This window comes from Monopterus albus, unplaced genomic scaffold (assembly GCF_001952655.1).
Source record: "Monopterus albus unplaced genomic scaffold, M_albus_1.0 scaffold5.1, whole genome shotgun sequence".
Classification (NCBI taxonomy): domain Eukaryota; kingdom Metazoa; phylum Chordata; class Actinopteri; order Synbranchiformes; family Synbranchidae; genus Monopterus; species Monopterus albus.
This window is the reverse complement of record NW_018127885.1, coordinates 805,067-821,581: the sequence shown is the minus strand read 5'-3', so window position 1 is coordinate 821,581 and position 16,515 is coordinate 805,067. Positions and strand designations below refer to the sequence as shown.

At 42.0% G+C, this 16,515-nt stretch overlaps 1 protein-coding gene across 1 annotated transcript; it reads left to right on the top strand.

Moving 5' to 3' along the window:
• The first annotated feature begins 3,190 nt into the window (after window positions 1–3,190).
• LOC109966380 (uncharacterized) lies at window positions 3,191–10,615 on the top strand. The gene is made up of 5 exons (XM_020611180.1): window positions 3,191–3,920; window positions 4,798–4,974; window positions 7,039–7,248; window positions 8,896–9,109; window positions 9,594–10,615. The coding sequence occupies exons 1-5, from the start codon at window positions 3,438–3,440 to the stop codon at window positions 9,770–9,772; spliced, it is 1,263 nt and encodes a 420-aa protein (XP_020466836.1). The 5' UTR covers window positions 3,191–3,437; the 3' UTR covers window positions 9,773–10,615.
• Window positions 10,616–16,515: the final 5,900 nt, after the last annotated feature.

Below are 16,515 nucleotides of genomic sequence, written 5' to 3'. Positions count from 1 at the left end.
TATGCTTCAGTAATCTTTGAATTAACTATATGACTTAACCCATTAAGAATGTACTAGTCCGATTAAAAACAGCCAATACCAGCAGGCAGTGTGCTATTATTTGGCAGTTCAAACCAGCATATATGCAAAGCCTAGATTTGCAACAGCTGGTTGCTGATGGAAGCCTTCTATTAGCCAAGATGGTCACATCCAGCGTCACGCACACTGACCTTACTGCACTGAGTAACCATGGTGATTTGTTCCTTGCACTCATGGTGTGTTCTCGGCTGCCTGAACTCACGTCAGCACAGTTTCGGTCTGTCAGCTCTCAACACGTCACTATTTGAGACCCAGCTGGACAGGTCGGCAGTTGGCAGAGCACATACTGTCAGCTGGTGCTGGATTTTCCTCTGAAATCTGCCACTTTCAGCTCTGCATCTAGCCCACAGGAAAGAATTGCATTACAAATGAAATAACCTGTCCAGAAGTCATTACATTCATACACCCATGGAAGCATTTCTCTGTCTGTCCTCGAAATAATGTAAGCTAAATATTTTGACTTTTGTCCACTCTGATCTGTTGTCACTGTCAGCTGTTAACATTTTCTTTGCCAAGCCTTTAAACAATGGTTCAATGGAAAATACTTGCTTAAACTTTATTTACATAAACTGTAATTTAATAAGAAACTTCTGTATGTTGTCATACCTGGGGGTATGCATGAGGTCTGTTGTCTCCCAGACCAGCAATGTGTCAGGTGGACATCCCAGAGTTTAAAGAGGAACTAAATTACATTTCTAAACAATAAAAACGCAAGAATCATTAAAATTATTCAGGTGCATAGTAACACAATTTTGAAAGGGAATGAATAAAACAAATGAAACTATTATTAGCACGACAGTGTTTGTCATGGCATGAAAACCCTTCTGTGATACAAGGGCAGACTCATGAGTGCTGATCACACGCTGACACTGAGCAGTAACAATAACATGTCTGGCTTAGAAGAAGCAGAGTGGGGGAGAAATTGTACAGTAAGACCATTTAGGTAAAGATGGATTTCTGAGAAGAAAACTCTCCATTTCACTTTTCACCAACTTGTGCAAAACATTCAAAGATGTTGTAAAGATTGCAAACTAATATGTATTCTCATCCTGTTCTTTGGACCCATTGTGTGACTATGCTGATTTAATACTGCCTAAGCTTCCTGAGGGTTGGTACCCATTGTGTGGGGGCCCCTGGAGCTATGTTTAGCTGCATTACTGGCTGTAAGATGTGAGCAAACTGGTTTTAAAAACTGCTCTCTGTGCTCCTGCTGTACAGGTATCGCACTGTGTCACAATAAGACGTGTGAGGGACTCGCTCACTGTCATTAACACATTCAAATTCTGAAAGGGTTATCTCCATTGCCCCTTTGTAACGGCATATATTAGCATGCCAATGTGGAAATCAAAGAAAAAAAATGTTTAGATGCTTGTTTCCTGGTGTGTCATTTCATTATATTTAATTTAGTACATTACATCAGGAAGAACTTGAACTACGTGAGCTACTCAGCTAATTATGCTAATTAAACTAAAAAGTAAGGTATGTTTTGTGCCTGCAGTATGTTCAGGGAATATTGGGCTTTTATGTTTTAACTTGAAAGCATGTCTTTACCCAAGACAACTGTTGAGTTCTATCAGCGCACCACTACAGAAGATTTCAGCTCATCATTTTGTTTCCAGGTGACCATTTCACAGTTACCTGCCAGCTTGCAGGTCTTAACTGTAATTAGAGCTTCATTTCTTTTTTCATGTGGACTGACTGGACAGTATGATTGTTGCCAGGCACATCAGCAGAGGTGGAAACCAATTACCGGTGGAGGCATAGTGTATCACGTCAATATGGCTCCCTCTCTCTCTTTGTATGTGTTTGTTTATCTTTCTCTCTCTCTGGATCCCTGGCAATTTAAATGGATTTATCAATTTGCATACTTTTCTTTCATAGATGTAGACACAGAGACAATACACCAAATGAACTTCCCTGTCAGTTGCCTGTTAAAGTTCTGACTTATATCAGGAGTCACTCTGGTAAATTGATGTCATCACGACCTTCACCTGCTCATTTTATTGGCAGAGCTAAAATGGGGCTTAAAGAATAGAACATTATAAATGCTAAACCGATGGGGATGTTTAGAGGTGGTAGCAGAGAAGAGGAGAATGATGAGGGAATATGACACCAAATGCTGATCATAAGTAATGAGAAGTGTATTCATTTATTTATCTGCTTCAATTATGTGAAGGGACAGAAATGACAGGAGAGAACTGGTGAGGTCATTTAGCCATCACAGTGCAGAAATATGCTATAAACATATTTTTTAAAAGATGTATACTGCACCGTCATCTTTGTGCTGCTACTTCTGGTGTACCTTAACAATCTGCTGTCAGCGACAGCACCACTATGTCTTCATGTGATAAACTGGCCTTGTCCTGTGCAGAGCTGTCACCATGGTGAAGTGTCTCTGAGATTAGCGAAGAGTCAAACTGAAGCCACACACAAGCTGAAGGTCAGGAGTCAAACTGAAGCCACACACAAGCTGAGGGTCAGGTTTACGCATTTAGTTGTAATGGCTAAGGGTCGTGTGTTATGTTATGTTATGTTATGCTATGAGTGTCCACACAACTATAGTGAGACAAACATTTGTTTGTGTGTGTGTATGAGAGAGAGAGAATTGAAGCCTCTTTTATTTTAGTAACAGTAAATCAATATGTTCTCAGAATAAAACCAAAGCACAGTCCGCCCGCTGCAGTTTGCAGTTAAGGATTTAATGGATCTTAGGGGCAATCCCATGCCCACATTCACTGACTTTATGAAGTCCTGGCACTGTGAGAAATAGGCTATGATTTCAACTTTTATGCATATGCTGCTGCTAAGAGTTAAACTTCCTGTTTTGTGCTAATGCTTTCTGGACACACCTTTCCTCAGGCTGGGGTGTGTGTGTGTGTGTTTGCGTGTGCGTGCCTAGTATTAACTGAGGACTCAGCCTTCAAACACTGAACTTTAGGGTGACAACTTGGTTTTAAGGTTAGGCTGAGGTTAAGGTGGTTAAGGTTAGGGGTGAGCCTTCAAGAATGAATGTCATTGCGTTCCTCGGAGGAATGCAAACAAATGTGTGTGTGTGTGTGTGTGTGTGTGTGTGTGTGTGTGTGTGTGTGTGAGAGTGAGAGAGAGAGAGAGAGAGAGAGAGAGAAAGAGAGAGAGAGCAAGTCTAGTGTGTTGCCACGGCTCAACTTGCAGCGGAGGGAGCGGAGAAGACGCATGTGCTCCAACTGGTCTGGCTGTGTGCTTAAAGCCTGTTTCTCTCTTTCAGTACAGTGAATGTATCGATGGTGAGACGACATTCAGCAAAGTGATAAGGGAGGATACAGCTGCTGGCGTACACCGTCCATTGCACAAAACGCTACAGTATCATTCTTGCTGGCGGTATGGACGGGTTGCAGGCAGGCAGTGCTGGAGTTGGCGGTATCGGGGGCAACACGGAGAAGTATCGCGCTCTAGCTTATGACACTGCCCTGAGCACTTTGGTGGCCGTGGCCGTGTATGTGGTGGTGAAAGTGAGCCTGGACGGCATCAGACAGTGGCGGGCCAGGATCTCGATGCTCATCGTGGGGTCGGGACCCGTGGGGCTGACAGCAGCGCTGGTCGCTGTCCGATCCGGGAAGGTGCTGAAGCTGACCGTGCTGGATGAGAGGTACCGGACTGCCCTGCTCTGTCGGCCCCAGCAGATCGCCCTAGATCCTCGCAGTGTGAAGTTTCTGCTGGGACTCGGGGTGGACTTTGATAACATGGAGGGCTGCTGGCACAATGAGCATTTCTTCACCAGGATAGGTGTGTTTCAGGAGTACCTGCTGAGTATCCTGGAGCAGAAGAAACAGAAAGTGGACGTCAAGGTGCACCTGGGAACCAAGGTATAGCCTCCTCACTGATTTCAAATTACACTTTGGCATGACGGTACCATCTTACAGTCGCACCTCAGACCACTCTACAATAATGTGCAAGAGTTGTAGGGCTTCATACTCAAGCCACATGATATACAACTGCAGTTTCCTCTTTAAATGACACTTATGTAAATGGATCAATAATTGTCAATGGACTGGAAATAATATTTGATGACTTTGTAAGAGACTTCACTTCTCATACGACCTCATCTTGCTGTCAAAATCTGATCCTCCCTGAACAGTAGGTCAAGGCTGGTGTGAGCCTCCCCTCCATCAGGAGGTCTGACAGTAGTGGTGACTACTCATCAAGAAAAATAACTATCTATGTTGTATACTGTTGTGCTGTTACTCTCCTGTAGCTCTAGCCGGCAGCTCTTTTCTCTCCTTAGATCCATTCTTGTTCCTGTTAGCTGCTGCCATCCTCCCTCCTTTCCAGTGATTCACCAAGGCAAGGTCAACAAGGTCTTTGATCACAACAAACTTCAGTTTCCTTTAGAGTCACAGCGAGGTTCACCATTGTCCCTACATTGAAACAGGACACTCCTTGATTACTTTTCTTTTTTACTCCAGCCTATCAGTGCTTCAGTATCCTGTAAAAAAGAAAAAAGTCTTTTAAATTTGACAGTGGTTTATTGGGCCTACATACATGTGCATAAAAGCACAGAATAAGATATATTTTGCAACTAGACCCTTATTTCACAAAACACCTAATAACAGGCAAAGCTCAGTGTGTCATGTTTACTTACCCCTTCTGTTAATATGGTGACCACTGTTCAATATGAAGCTATGCAAATGAGCTTTATACCAAACTATACTATAAATTTTTGCTTTTCTCTCATTGTTTTAGTTCACAGAAGAATACCTGCACCGCATCCCGCACAGTGACTGGCCACGTGTGATTGTGGTTGCTGATGGGTCATGTGGCGACTCCTGCTCGGTGCTGGGCATCAGCTCTGACTACACCATGGAGTCCTGCCATGCCTATGGAGCTAATGCAACCATAGAGAGACTAGACCAGAGACAGGTCAGCACACACACACACACACACACATTTGTTTTTATTTTTTTGTGGGATTTTACAGTGAATTACATTCATTTCCTGGAGACTTACCTCAGCTCTTTTGTGGGACTGGACAACATGGGCTAGGCCTCACTCCCCATGCACATCAGTGATCTTTGGGCCCCAGTTCACTGTTTGTCCTTCCTTAGACTATTTTTGGTAGGAACTAATCACTGCAGACCAGGAACACCCAACAAGACCTGCAGTGTGGGAGATACTCTGACCCAGTCACCAGCCATCACAGTTTGGCCCTTGTCAAAGTCACTCGGATCCTTACACTTGCCAGTTTTTCCTGCTTCCAGCACATCAGCTTTGAGAAGTGACTGTTCACTTGCTGCCTAACATACAGTATCCACCCTTTGACATGTGCCATTGTAACAAGATAATCAATGTTATTCACTTCAACTGCCACTGGTTTTAATGTTGTGGCTGATCAGTGTGGATACACACAAATATTTACACATGATCTGTATACACATACAGCACATGAATATATATGTACACTGATGAATGCATTTACTTATGTGCACACAGTAAGGCAATAACCAAAAGGTTTGCTGTTTGTGTAAAGAATGAAGGCCTCATAGAGCTGATTTGAGCAAACAGTGATGTGGACATGCCAGTATCAGCTGAACACAATATTTGACTCCTATACAACATAAACAGCCAGATCTCAACAGACTGCTGAATTTAATCAGCACCAACAATGGCCCTGTTTTGATTTATTCATCAAATTTGATAAAAGCTGCTGTTGTTTTGATGGAGGCAGGTGATAGTGATGATAAAGCTTTCAATTTATTACACCCCCATGGAGAGATGCATAATCTGTTCCCTCCCAGGTGACCATGAATCAAGATATCAAAGCATCAGCTGCAGTGCCTTTCACATGGTGCATCAAAGGTCACCTGTCATTATATGAGCAAATGGCTTCTTCAATAGTGACTCAGTGATGTTGAGACTCACGAAAGACTGAATAGATACATGTGGACCCCTACCACTAACTGTTAACTTCTAAACATGCTCCCAAAATTGACTTAATTCATTGTATATTTGAGGATGTAATGTTATAGCAGCTGCAGATTAAGATGTTAAAAACTGAAAATGAGCCAAGAAATCTGTAATAGTAGCACAGACAGCAAGCCTTTGTGGACTTATTCAGGCAGACGTATTGCTCAGAGATCAACAAACAAATATCACATCTCTGCTGGTCCACTGAGGTGGAGACATACACAACACAGACAAATGATATTTACAGCAGTAGCCTGCTCCTCGTGCTGCACAGATCACAAGATATTAGTCAAATCTGTGGGAGTAGACAACAGGTTTTTTTTTTTTTATGATTATACAGTGATAGTCTGTACAACAGGGGGGGTTCATGTGTGGTAACAAATAAACAGGTTGAGGTGAAAAGCTTCCTGATCTGACCAGTGGTGAACACAAGCAAAGTCTTCTTTGCAGTTTTATGTCACCATAACTATTCATATTATGTTCCCTTTGGTGGCTGTATAGCTGCCTTTTAGTGGCCCCTTTCTCTCCCTGACTGTTTCCTGTAGTGATTTAATTTACCTCCCAGGATATGACTTGCTGCACTCGCAGCCCCCACCCATTCCCAGTTGCTGCTCTGTTCTCTTGATATTTCCCTTGGCTACACTAAATTCTGTTTGATCCCACTTGGCTGGTTTATATCATTGAAAATGAAATTGATCACTTCTGGCTTGAGGGAAAACAAGGAATCAGTGCCAGAAAAATCAAGCTGTTCTTAATGTCCACTAAAGTGACAACAGCTCCACAGGCAGAGATAGTGTATAGGCCATGTTCTGCCTTTTCAATGCATACACATCATACAGTAATGTGTAGATATATTCACAATGCTAAAATGATGATATCAAACACTAATCTCATAGCCGTACCTTGTATATTTTATTACATCTTTAATGATTTGATCAGGAATAAGTGGTATAGATAATGAATGGATGGATGGATAGATGATTTGATCTGGTGTCTCCTCTCTCTCTCCCTGAACTACAGGTGCCCACTCCTGAGATCCGTGCGCACAGCCTCTATTTTGACCTGTCTGCTTATGGAGTGGAGGCCCTCAGAGAGCACCGAAACCCACCAACCAAACCTGGCTTCCACCTGAAGATCTATGGTACCTTCAGAAACCGCTACATGGCCCTCATCTGCCCTGCTTCTGACACCAAGATGGTTCGCTTCCTCAGGCACACAGCCAACTCCTCAGTGAGACTTGTTCCCATTTGATAAAATCTTTTACAAAACGTATTTAGCTGCTTACACCTGAGGGTGTGAAGAATATGAAGCTGTATTTGCATGTTACTGCAAGGCAAAGACAAACTGGCCTAAGTAGGCAGCATTGCCTGCCTACTTATTCCTCACCTTCCATTTAGCAAATGGCCTTTGACTACTCTATTGTAGGAGTCCATTAGTGTCTGTATAGGTTTGTGTGAGTGCTTAAGTCTATGGATGCACTTGAGTGTTATAGTGTGTCTGAGCCAGAGTGAGCACAAGATGAAGAAAGGGGTGGCGGGGGTAAATCTCACCAGGGTGTATATGATTGTGTGTAGAGGCCATCTGTACCCTGCTGTGAATAAATGGGGAGTAGGTTTTTTTCTTCCTGTGCTCAATAAGTTGTGAGAAGAGTCTCAAGCACCATCTTATTTAAACAATTACGTTTTCCTGTTAAGCACTGCTCTGACCATGCATCCCCTGTATCCACAACATGTGGTGTAGTACACTCAGGTAAGTGGCAAGACCATCCTTGGAGCGCTTGTTGCTACGTGGGAGGCATTCAGATGCACTGTTACTTGGTAACAAATGACTGTGCAAGTATGGGTCGAAGAAGTCAGAGTTGAGCGGAGATAAAAAGCAAGAGAAGCGGAGACGGGCTTGTCACTCAGTACTCACAGCTAGTATAGAATCAAGGAGAAGGCAACACAGCAATCACCAGACAGATTTTCAACCTTCAGAGTTCATGCATCAACACAAAATGGCAGTAGTCTTTTATATGAGTCAGTTCAGACTGTAAAATTTACATGTGCTTTGCTACACACTAGATAGAGGAAAAGCTGCAACAAACATGTTACCTTAGAGACCCAGGGTCTCATTTATAAACGTGGCGTATGCACAAAACAGGACCTGAAAGCGGTGTATGTCACTTCCCACACACAGGTTGTGACATGTACTTTTAAAAAAAACTTGACCGGAGAATGTGAGAACCTGTCAGACAGTAGAAATTAAGTGTGAGAGGAACGACTATAAATCTCGATGCCTCACACACATTTAATTTCACTCCATAACCATACGTCAGAGCCACGTTGTCATGAAGATTAAATCCAGAAGTGCTATTTACGCTTGTAGCGAGTGATAATTCTTTCATAAACTGTCTTGTAAAAGCCAAATCAAATCAAAATTCATTCTATATATTTATTCAGCGCTGTCTCACCATCATATTGTCCACTCCAGGAGCACAAGAGATAGCACAGTGTGCAGGCTCACATCAAATACCCACCATTACATAATTTTAAAACAGTATAAATAACTACTTTCCTTAGATGCTTTGCCTACGTCATCAAATGTCAGGGCTGTTTCAGGTGTTTTGCACAATGTGGTGCATAGGACCTCAGCAGCCATGGCCCAAGAAGTTTCTAAAATCATACTTTATTCTTTTAAACTAATTAAACTATGGTACACCTTGTTCTCAGGATGTTGGGTGGTTATTACAGCCTTCATACATACATACATGTGTGTAAATATTTTTTAAAGAGCTGAATAAGCGAGCGAATTCATGACAAGGCCCAAATTTGGGGAAATGACCTTCGCTATTGCTGTAAATAATGAGAAAATAAATGTTTCTGTTGTGTCACCCAGATCATGAAGAACATTTTCCACCAGTCATTCAATGCCTATAAGACTGACATAGAGCCTCGTCTCAGTGATGTGACGCTCCACCACATGCAGTGCAGCCGCCGTCTCTTTGAGATTCAGTTGTCACACAGACGCATCAGCGCAGCTTACATTGAAGGGGACAACGTGGCAGTCACTGTGGAGGGGGAGGCAGCACGTGTCCTCAACTTTGACACAGGTACATGTGGTAATAAAACACCAGTTACTGTCCATTCTCAAAGTACCGCTGAAGCCGAGACGTAACATCATAGAAGCCTGTTGAGAGGGCCCTTGGAATAAATGAGACAAAGTAAAAAAAAAAAAAAAGTGAGATGTAAAGAAAAGGAGATTCAAAGATCAGTTATTCTTTTTTATTATTATTATTTATGCTTTTAGTGATTTACCATTGTTTATGGGTGCAATATGTGCGAGTTGATGGTGTATGACTGATTACTGCATACTGTGACCTTTTCAGCTGGTTTAGACTCAGCCCTGCTCAATGTTTATGTGTTGCTGTGTTCTTTTCATTTGGGCAATAACTGTTACTTCAAGGCTACAGTTTATTATTTGTTTGCAAAATGAAGAACAGTATGCTTATCAGAGATATGTGTTATGCATTACTGAGATTTTATTTTGTGTTTATGTGTATGACATCTATGTTGCCTTTCCTCTTCATCCATCAGGCTGTGGGGTAAATCTAGGTATGCGCGGTCTGGAGACAATGGGGACTTTCATTTACAGGACAGCAACTGCTGTGGACCAGAATGACATTCTAGAGGCGCTGTCAGCTAAGATGCAACATTCCAGACAGGTGGCTGAGACCTTCAAGAGGACAGGCCTGGCTGAATCCATGTATGAATGAGATAGTAAAGATGAGGAGGTGAATGCCTGATGACATCCAGTGGAAGCTGGAGGAGGATAATTTGTGTTTACAGTGAGTCATGAGTCTGATGCTGAAATGGACCACTAACGGTTATATACCAAATGGAGCGGAATGAGTCTGAGTTGTGAATACATGGATAATGAATGGAAACATGCTCCTAAGTCTTTGTGAGATACTCTTAATGGCTGGAGAGAGAGAAACGATGATCACATTTTGTCTTGTTTACTTGTAATAGTTGTAATTTTCAGGTTACAGGGCTTGATAAAAAGATATATATCTTACAGTTACAGTGAAACAATGTGTTTTGACTATTGATGCACTGTGGATTTGGATTTCTCTGTAAAGTGTGAGAATATAGTAGAATGAAATCTAATCCACAAGACTATCTATGTGATCTTTACCATTTTCATCTCTGCTGTCTTCTCCTTTTATTGGGGAATGAATAGTTTTGATTTTCAAAATCTTTCCAGTTGTGCTCTTTGGACTTGTCACATGAGAAATGGGATCTTGCCTTAGACTTATCAGCTACATCTGAGAAAAGCAATCTGTTATTGTACATGACTTGCCAAAGGAACACATGTAGAGAGTGTGACATGAGGTTGTAGCTGCTCCTAAGTGTCATTATCAAGCCTTTTGTTTTCGTTTGATTGTTAATAATTGTGGTAATGTATTTCCTAGAGTGGCCTGTTTTTGTGTGCTGCCTTGTAAATGAAGTTTTTTTTTTTACATTTCAAGCCAGGAAACATTCGTATTATTACTGTACAAACTTATTTGACTTGTATTGCATTTTCATTTTATATTTGCTAGTATATTATTTCAGATGAAAAAGAGTATTGTAATAATCCTGCTCCTGTTGAAATGCCAATAAAGATGATGACAATTATTTGACAAGACTGATATTGATGGTCTTCACACAAAAACCTTTAATTTTTATTACCAGAAATTAAAAGGAATTGCTAGTGATCTAACATAATAGAAAGAAAGAAAGAATTTATTTAAATTGTGGTAATATATGAATCATTAATTGATAAATTTGGCTTAATATCAAGGCAGCTTTGATTAAATTTTGTCACTCAAAGTTAAGATAACATATCAGACTGGTCTGTTGTGTTCTGTCAATTTCTAATTATTCTGGGAGTGTCACTATTTTTACTATTATAAAGTTTAAAGTATCAGCAAACTGCCCCCTCCTGAGAAGGAACAGTATTGTCACCACAATGGCTCAGATGAGGCAGTACTGCCCTCTAGTGGCGTAGCCTGTCAGTTACATCTGCTCAGCCTTCCTGTCTACAGAGGAATCTGTAGACAGGAAGCTAATCTTAATAAGATATTTGGTCTCAGATTCAAAGTTCTGTAAGGGAAAATTATTTGAACAAAATTAAATGAAATAATTACACTATTTGGAATTCTTAGAATACTCCTGTTATTCCCCAAACATCACGAATCAAAGCAGAATAAACAAATCACTGGATGAGTGTCAACAAAAAAAGAGTGAAGGCTGAATTAAAAACCTTTTTAAGACATATTTTTTGCCGTCCGCTAAACAGTGATAAGATTTGAGCTGGAGTCAATAGAGGTGAGAACCAGTGACCTATGGAGATCTATTAAATTGTTCAATGCCAACCTATCCCACCCTCTAGCCTAACAGACAGCTTAAGGCTCTTCCTCCCAAAGCCGTTTGCTCTAATTAAAACATTCATCCCTTTGCTGTGCCCTCCAAGGTCAACAGTCTGGACCTCTGAACCAGCCCCTGCTGTAGCACAAGGCCTTTCATTAGATTAAACACAATAATGAAAAAATCTTTTATCTTTGCATATAATTAAAGCTGGGATGAAGGACAACTTAATCAATGATGTGGAATGACAAGTCCGTAAATGAATTAGACCTGCCAGTGGGGGCTTGGCTGTGATCAATGACAAATGTGAAGCAGAGACTGGATGGGTTGTAGTCACAGCAATGAACATCTATCAAGCACACTTGATGCTACACACATAGACTGGGATTTAGCTGGATTATGGATCACTGGATCATTTTCTGTGTTTGTGCAAGTGTGTGAGTGGTGTTTAATGGGCATATATCACTTCACAAACTGTAACTCTTGGCTTTTCATTGTGTATATCAATGAAAAAGTAGAAAGTTGTAAAAACAAATAAAAAAAACATATTTGGATATTTACATCTGATCACAAAAATGCATTTTACACTTGTTTTGGATGACTTTCACAATCCTTAATTTCTACTCATGCACTGAGATAGCGTGGATGTTATATTTTAATAACATCTTTCAGCCATAGGAGGGCAGTGTTGTCTTTTGAAACAGCCTCCAGTCTGGGTCCCAGTTTGGCAGAGGAGCCAAAACGCAAAACTGGATTTGAAGATGGGATAGAAAGAAAATGTACATCGTCTATGTCTTGTTAAACATGTATAAAATAAAGGATTTTAAAAAAGCAAACAGTTAATACCACAGTGTTTAGGGGTAGGACTTCTCTGTGATAGAGACAAATTCACCTCCTGACCTTGGCTCCTCCAGTGTTCATAATCAATATCAACTGAACAATTATAGTTTTTGTTTGTAAAAACAGTAACTGTCATAGTCAAAAGTTCTCGTTCCTTCCCACAGAAGAAGCATGACATGCAGTGTAGGAAGAGATAAGTGTTTTTCGCAGTTCTCCTCTGGCTGTGTGAGTTTGTGTTTGAGGTGATGGGAAAGGATGTGAGCACGAGCATGTATTGACAAGCCTTCAGCTGCTGTCTGACATACAGACAGGAAGTCACTGTCACATGACTGAGATATCGGCACCTTGTCCAATTGCACAGAGAGCCTCTTATGTTTGCTGCCAGCATAAATACAGCCTAAGTCATTCATATACACATGCACACAAAGAGAGGTGCAAGACAGAGAGGACGAGAACAAAACAAAGCCAGAAAACAAGGAAGTATTAAGGCTGTTACATTGTTATGCATGAAACTGGGTGAGCTGAATCCAGCAGCAGGATTTCGACCTGACTTGGGCATCTGTTGAAGTTACTAGTTCCCCCATGCGTTCGACTCCTATCTGTCCCATCACACTTACGCCCAATTTCCCTAAACTGTCACAGCTAATAATTGGGCCTCTCTGTCAGGAAAGAAATCAGACCCGCTGTTCTAACTGAAACACATATTCCTCACTCCTTCCTTTTTTCCTTTCTTCTCCCCTTTTTCCCTGTTCTTCTCCTCTTCCCTTCTCCCTCACCCTGCTCACCTGCTCTAGTGGAAATCAACTCTTCAGATAGGACATAGCCACCTCCTCCTCCATCTCCTCTTCTTCCTCCCCCGAGTCAGTGTGTATATTAGTGTGTTCGGTGGGGGTGGAGGGGCGGGGGGGACAGTGTGACAGTGGTAGCCTCAGGGCCAGGTTGCTGTTGACAGGGACGAGGGTCTCTGATTTGAGGAGAGCCGTCACAGCAGCAACTACAGCTGCCTCCCCGAGTGACACCTCCCTGTTAGCGGGGAAGATGTGGACGTGTTTGTCAGTGTACGCGCCTGTGTGTGTGTGTGTGTGTGCTGCCAGTGGTGATGGCTGGGTTGATGGACTGACTGGCTGCCTAGAATGCTCAGGACAAACAGGGGAAAGTTTCCCTGATGAGGTGACAGGCCCTCATGTCGAACACCTAACTGAGCTCCGGTTGGTGCTCGGACAAAGTGCAGAAGAGGTGAAGGCAGGAAAGGAGAAATGCAAAATGAAAAAGGAAACTTAACAACATGCAGTCCTAATGTGTCAGGCTTGTGTACAGTGTGCATACATGTCTGTGTGGGTTTGTGTGTCTGTATGTGTACCCAGAGTCCAGGCTGTGTAGATCACCATTCCACCTTATCTAATTTCATTAATGTGGTCCCCTGTCCATCCCCTGACGGCTTAATAGCCATTATTTGTGGGTCCCTTCAAATAAAGGCCCAGCAGTAAATTGCAGTCTGTGGAAATCGAGATATAAACGCCACCCTGCATTACTGTATAATATCTTTCCCTTTAATTAACTGAAAGCCATGCTGACATTTATTGGATTGCAAGTTACTTGTTAATGGCAATAAATTGCAAAACAAAAAAAGAATCATTGCTTATTTTACATCAATAATTTGTGGACCTTCTGCTAATGATTATTCATTACTCGCCTATGGGGACTGCCGTGTTTGGTGAGCTAATGAGTGAATGAAGAATGTAAAGATTTAAGTGGGCAGCACCTACTTAGTGTTATGGCTTTGATGCTGTGCATTAAATGCATCGCTCTGTTGCTGTCCCCATACCCATCCTCTGCATCTGGCTTTTGGTGAAAAATGATTTCAGTGAAATTTATTGCACTGACTTCATTCCATCGGACCAAACTACTTTGAAGGAGCAAGTGTTACTGTTCATTTACTTAAATAATGACAGTGGCATATTAAAAATCAGTTGGTGTGCTGTTTGTTGCATGCATGTTAGCATGCATTAGTCAAATTCATCATTCAATAGATCTGTAGGCTTGAAGTTTACTCCACTTCATCACAGTCACATGTAAATATTTTATTACTGAGAATGAATCCAAACAGTTTGTCTCTGAAATATTTTGAAATATTTCCATTCATTATCCATCTATTCACAAATATTTAATCACCACTTGCATACTGGGAAATAATATATGAATTGTATGTCAATGAATTCAAGCTAAATTTGAAGATGCAGTTTGTCAGAAACACCAAACAGCTGGCTAGAAATCAGCTACTAAAGATTAAAAAAGGACAAATAGGTTTTATACTTGTTGAAAACAGATTTATAAAGATAATCAGTAATCAATTTTTTAAAAATATAATTAACATCTCCAAACCACACTGTGCACATATGGTATTTACTGTATGTTGACATTGCAACATTCAGACCTCAAGGATTCTTCATCCCTGTGCAGCGAAGGAACCAAACTTCCTCTGTAGTGCCTCTCTTTGTGTGTGTCACTCAGTTGCTACCAGCTTGCTATTTGGAAGAACATATTCCCTGTCGTAGCAGGCACCCGTCAGCAGGGCTGGTGGCTCTCATCAGGCGCTGCCACTTGCTTGGCGCTGGCATTGATCTGGTGTGGAGGGAATGGAGATCTGACAGCCCTGCCACAAAAATCAGAGCCTTCAGACACCAGGAACAGAGAGCCACACCCCTCCCACTCTTTGAGCACAACACATGTACACAAAAACACATACACAAAGTCAAAAAGAGCAGTCGGTCAGAATGTGTCAGTCCGGAGCTAGTTGACAAGGCTCTACATGTAGAGAATGATTGGGAAGAAAGAGAATGGCATGTGCGTGTGTGTTTAAATAATGGGACATGAGCAGGAGAGCCGGCTCGCACTTGGCCTGGTGACCCCTCTGTGTACTCTCATTCTACGGTAACCTCGCCACATTAACATCCTGCCCCTGGGTGTTTGCCTGGGTTATCCTTTCTGCTGCATCATCTGTTGTTTCCCAGTTGTGGACATGGCCAGAGATGGCTCTGAGAGAGACGTACCTCTCCACTGATATCACGCTGTGTCTCTCACAGACTTGTCTCAAATGCTTCTTACTCATCCCTTCTGATGCCTCCCATCAACCTGCGAATGAGCAACTATGACAGGGAGAGAGAGACAGAGAGACAGAGGCAGACAGAAAGGGAAGAGGGGAGGGGGTGAAAGAATGGGGGCATTACAGAGAGCTGTTTATTTTGCAAGGTTGACAGAAAACTCCCCGAAATGCTGAGTTTGGATCATGTTGACTAACACAGATTGTGACTTTTTAGAGTAGAAACAACCTGCTTTGGTAAACTTGGAATGACTTTGGGATAATCTGGACCCTCCTCCTCATATTGTGGAATGTCAGACAAGAAATGCACTTCAGCAGTTCATAGCTGCACTATAGAGCCACACACAAGCCACCTGAAATGACAGGACAACCTCAAAATTACTGCACTTTAAAGGTAGGGGTGGTGATTCCTTCTTTTCATCCTGATGGCAATGAATACATTAAATACACTGATAACATAAATAAAAAAAATCTGTCACCTCTGGCAGCAGCAGGGCTGAAATAGAGCCTGACCAATAATTTTACTCGCCCCAGGTAAAATCATTGGATGGCCTACCTGCCTGTCAATCTATTTCCTTACACACTGCACTTGCTCTCAGTGTTGAGCCAAGAGTCTCCCACAAGCGACCTGCATGCAGTGTGTGCATTATGAGTGTGAGAAGACCGCCACACGGAACAGACTAATTTTACATGCAGCCAGACAGTAGTCCGCTCTAAGTCTATAGATGGGATTGTAATGCAGTTAACTGGACATCAAAGGCCACATGCACTGTTTGTGTTACCAAGACAGTGGAGTTAGCTAGCCTCCCTCTTCACTTCTTCCCACCGGAAGAGCCCGGACTTCTAAGGCTAGTTACCGGCTATGAGACAGAGATAAAGCAGCTTAGCCATGAACCAGAGGTCCCCAACTACAATTTGGGGCCACAGATCTGGGTGGGTAACACTGTATTCGAGAAAGTTACAACTAAAAAGAAGATGGATGCTGCAAGAAGTAAACCCAGAATTAACATCGGTGATGTGATGGCGACAACTAAGAACAAAAGGGGGTGAAAAGTGACACCATATTTCTGTTGGACATGTAATTATTGGTTTTGTTTTGTTTGGGTGGCATTTGTTATTTTCCTAAAATCAGTAGCAGTCAGCCAGCGCACGTTCCAGTATGAGTTG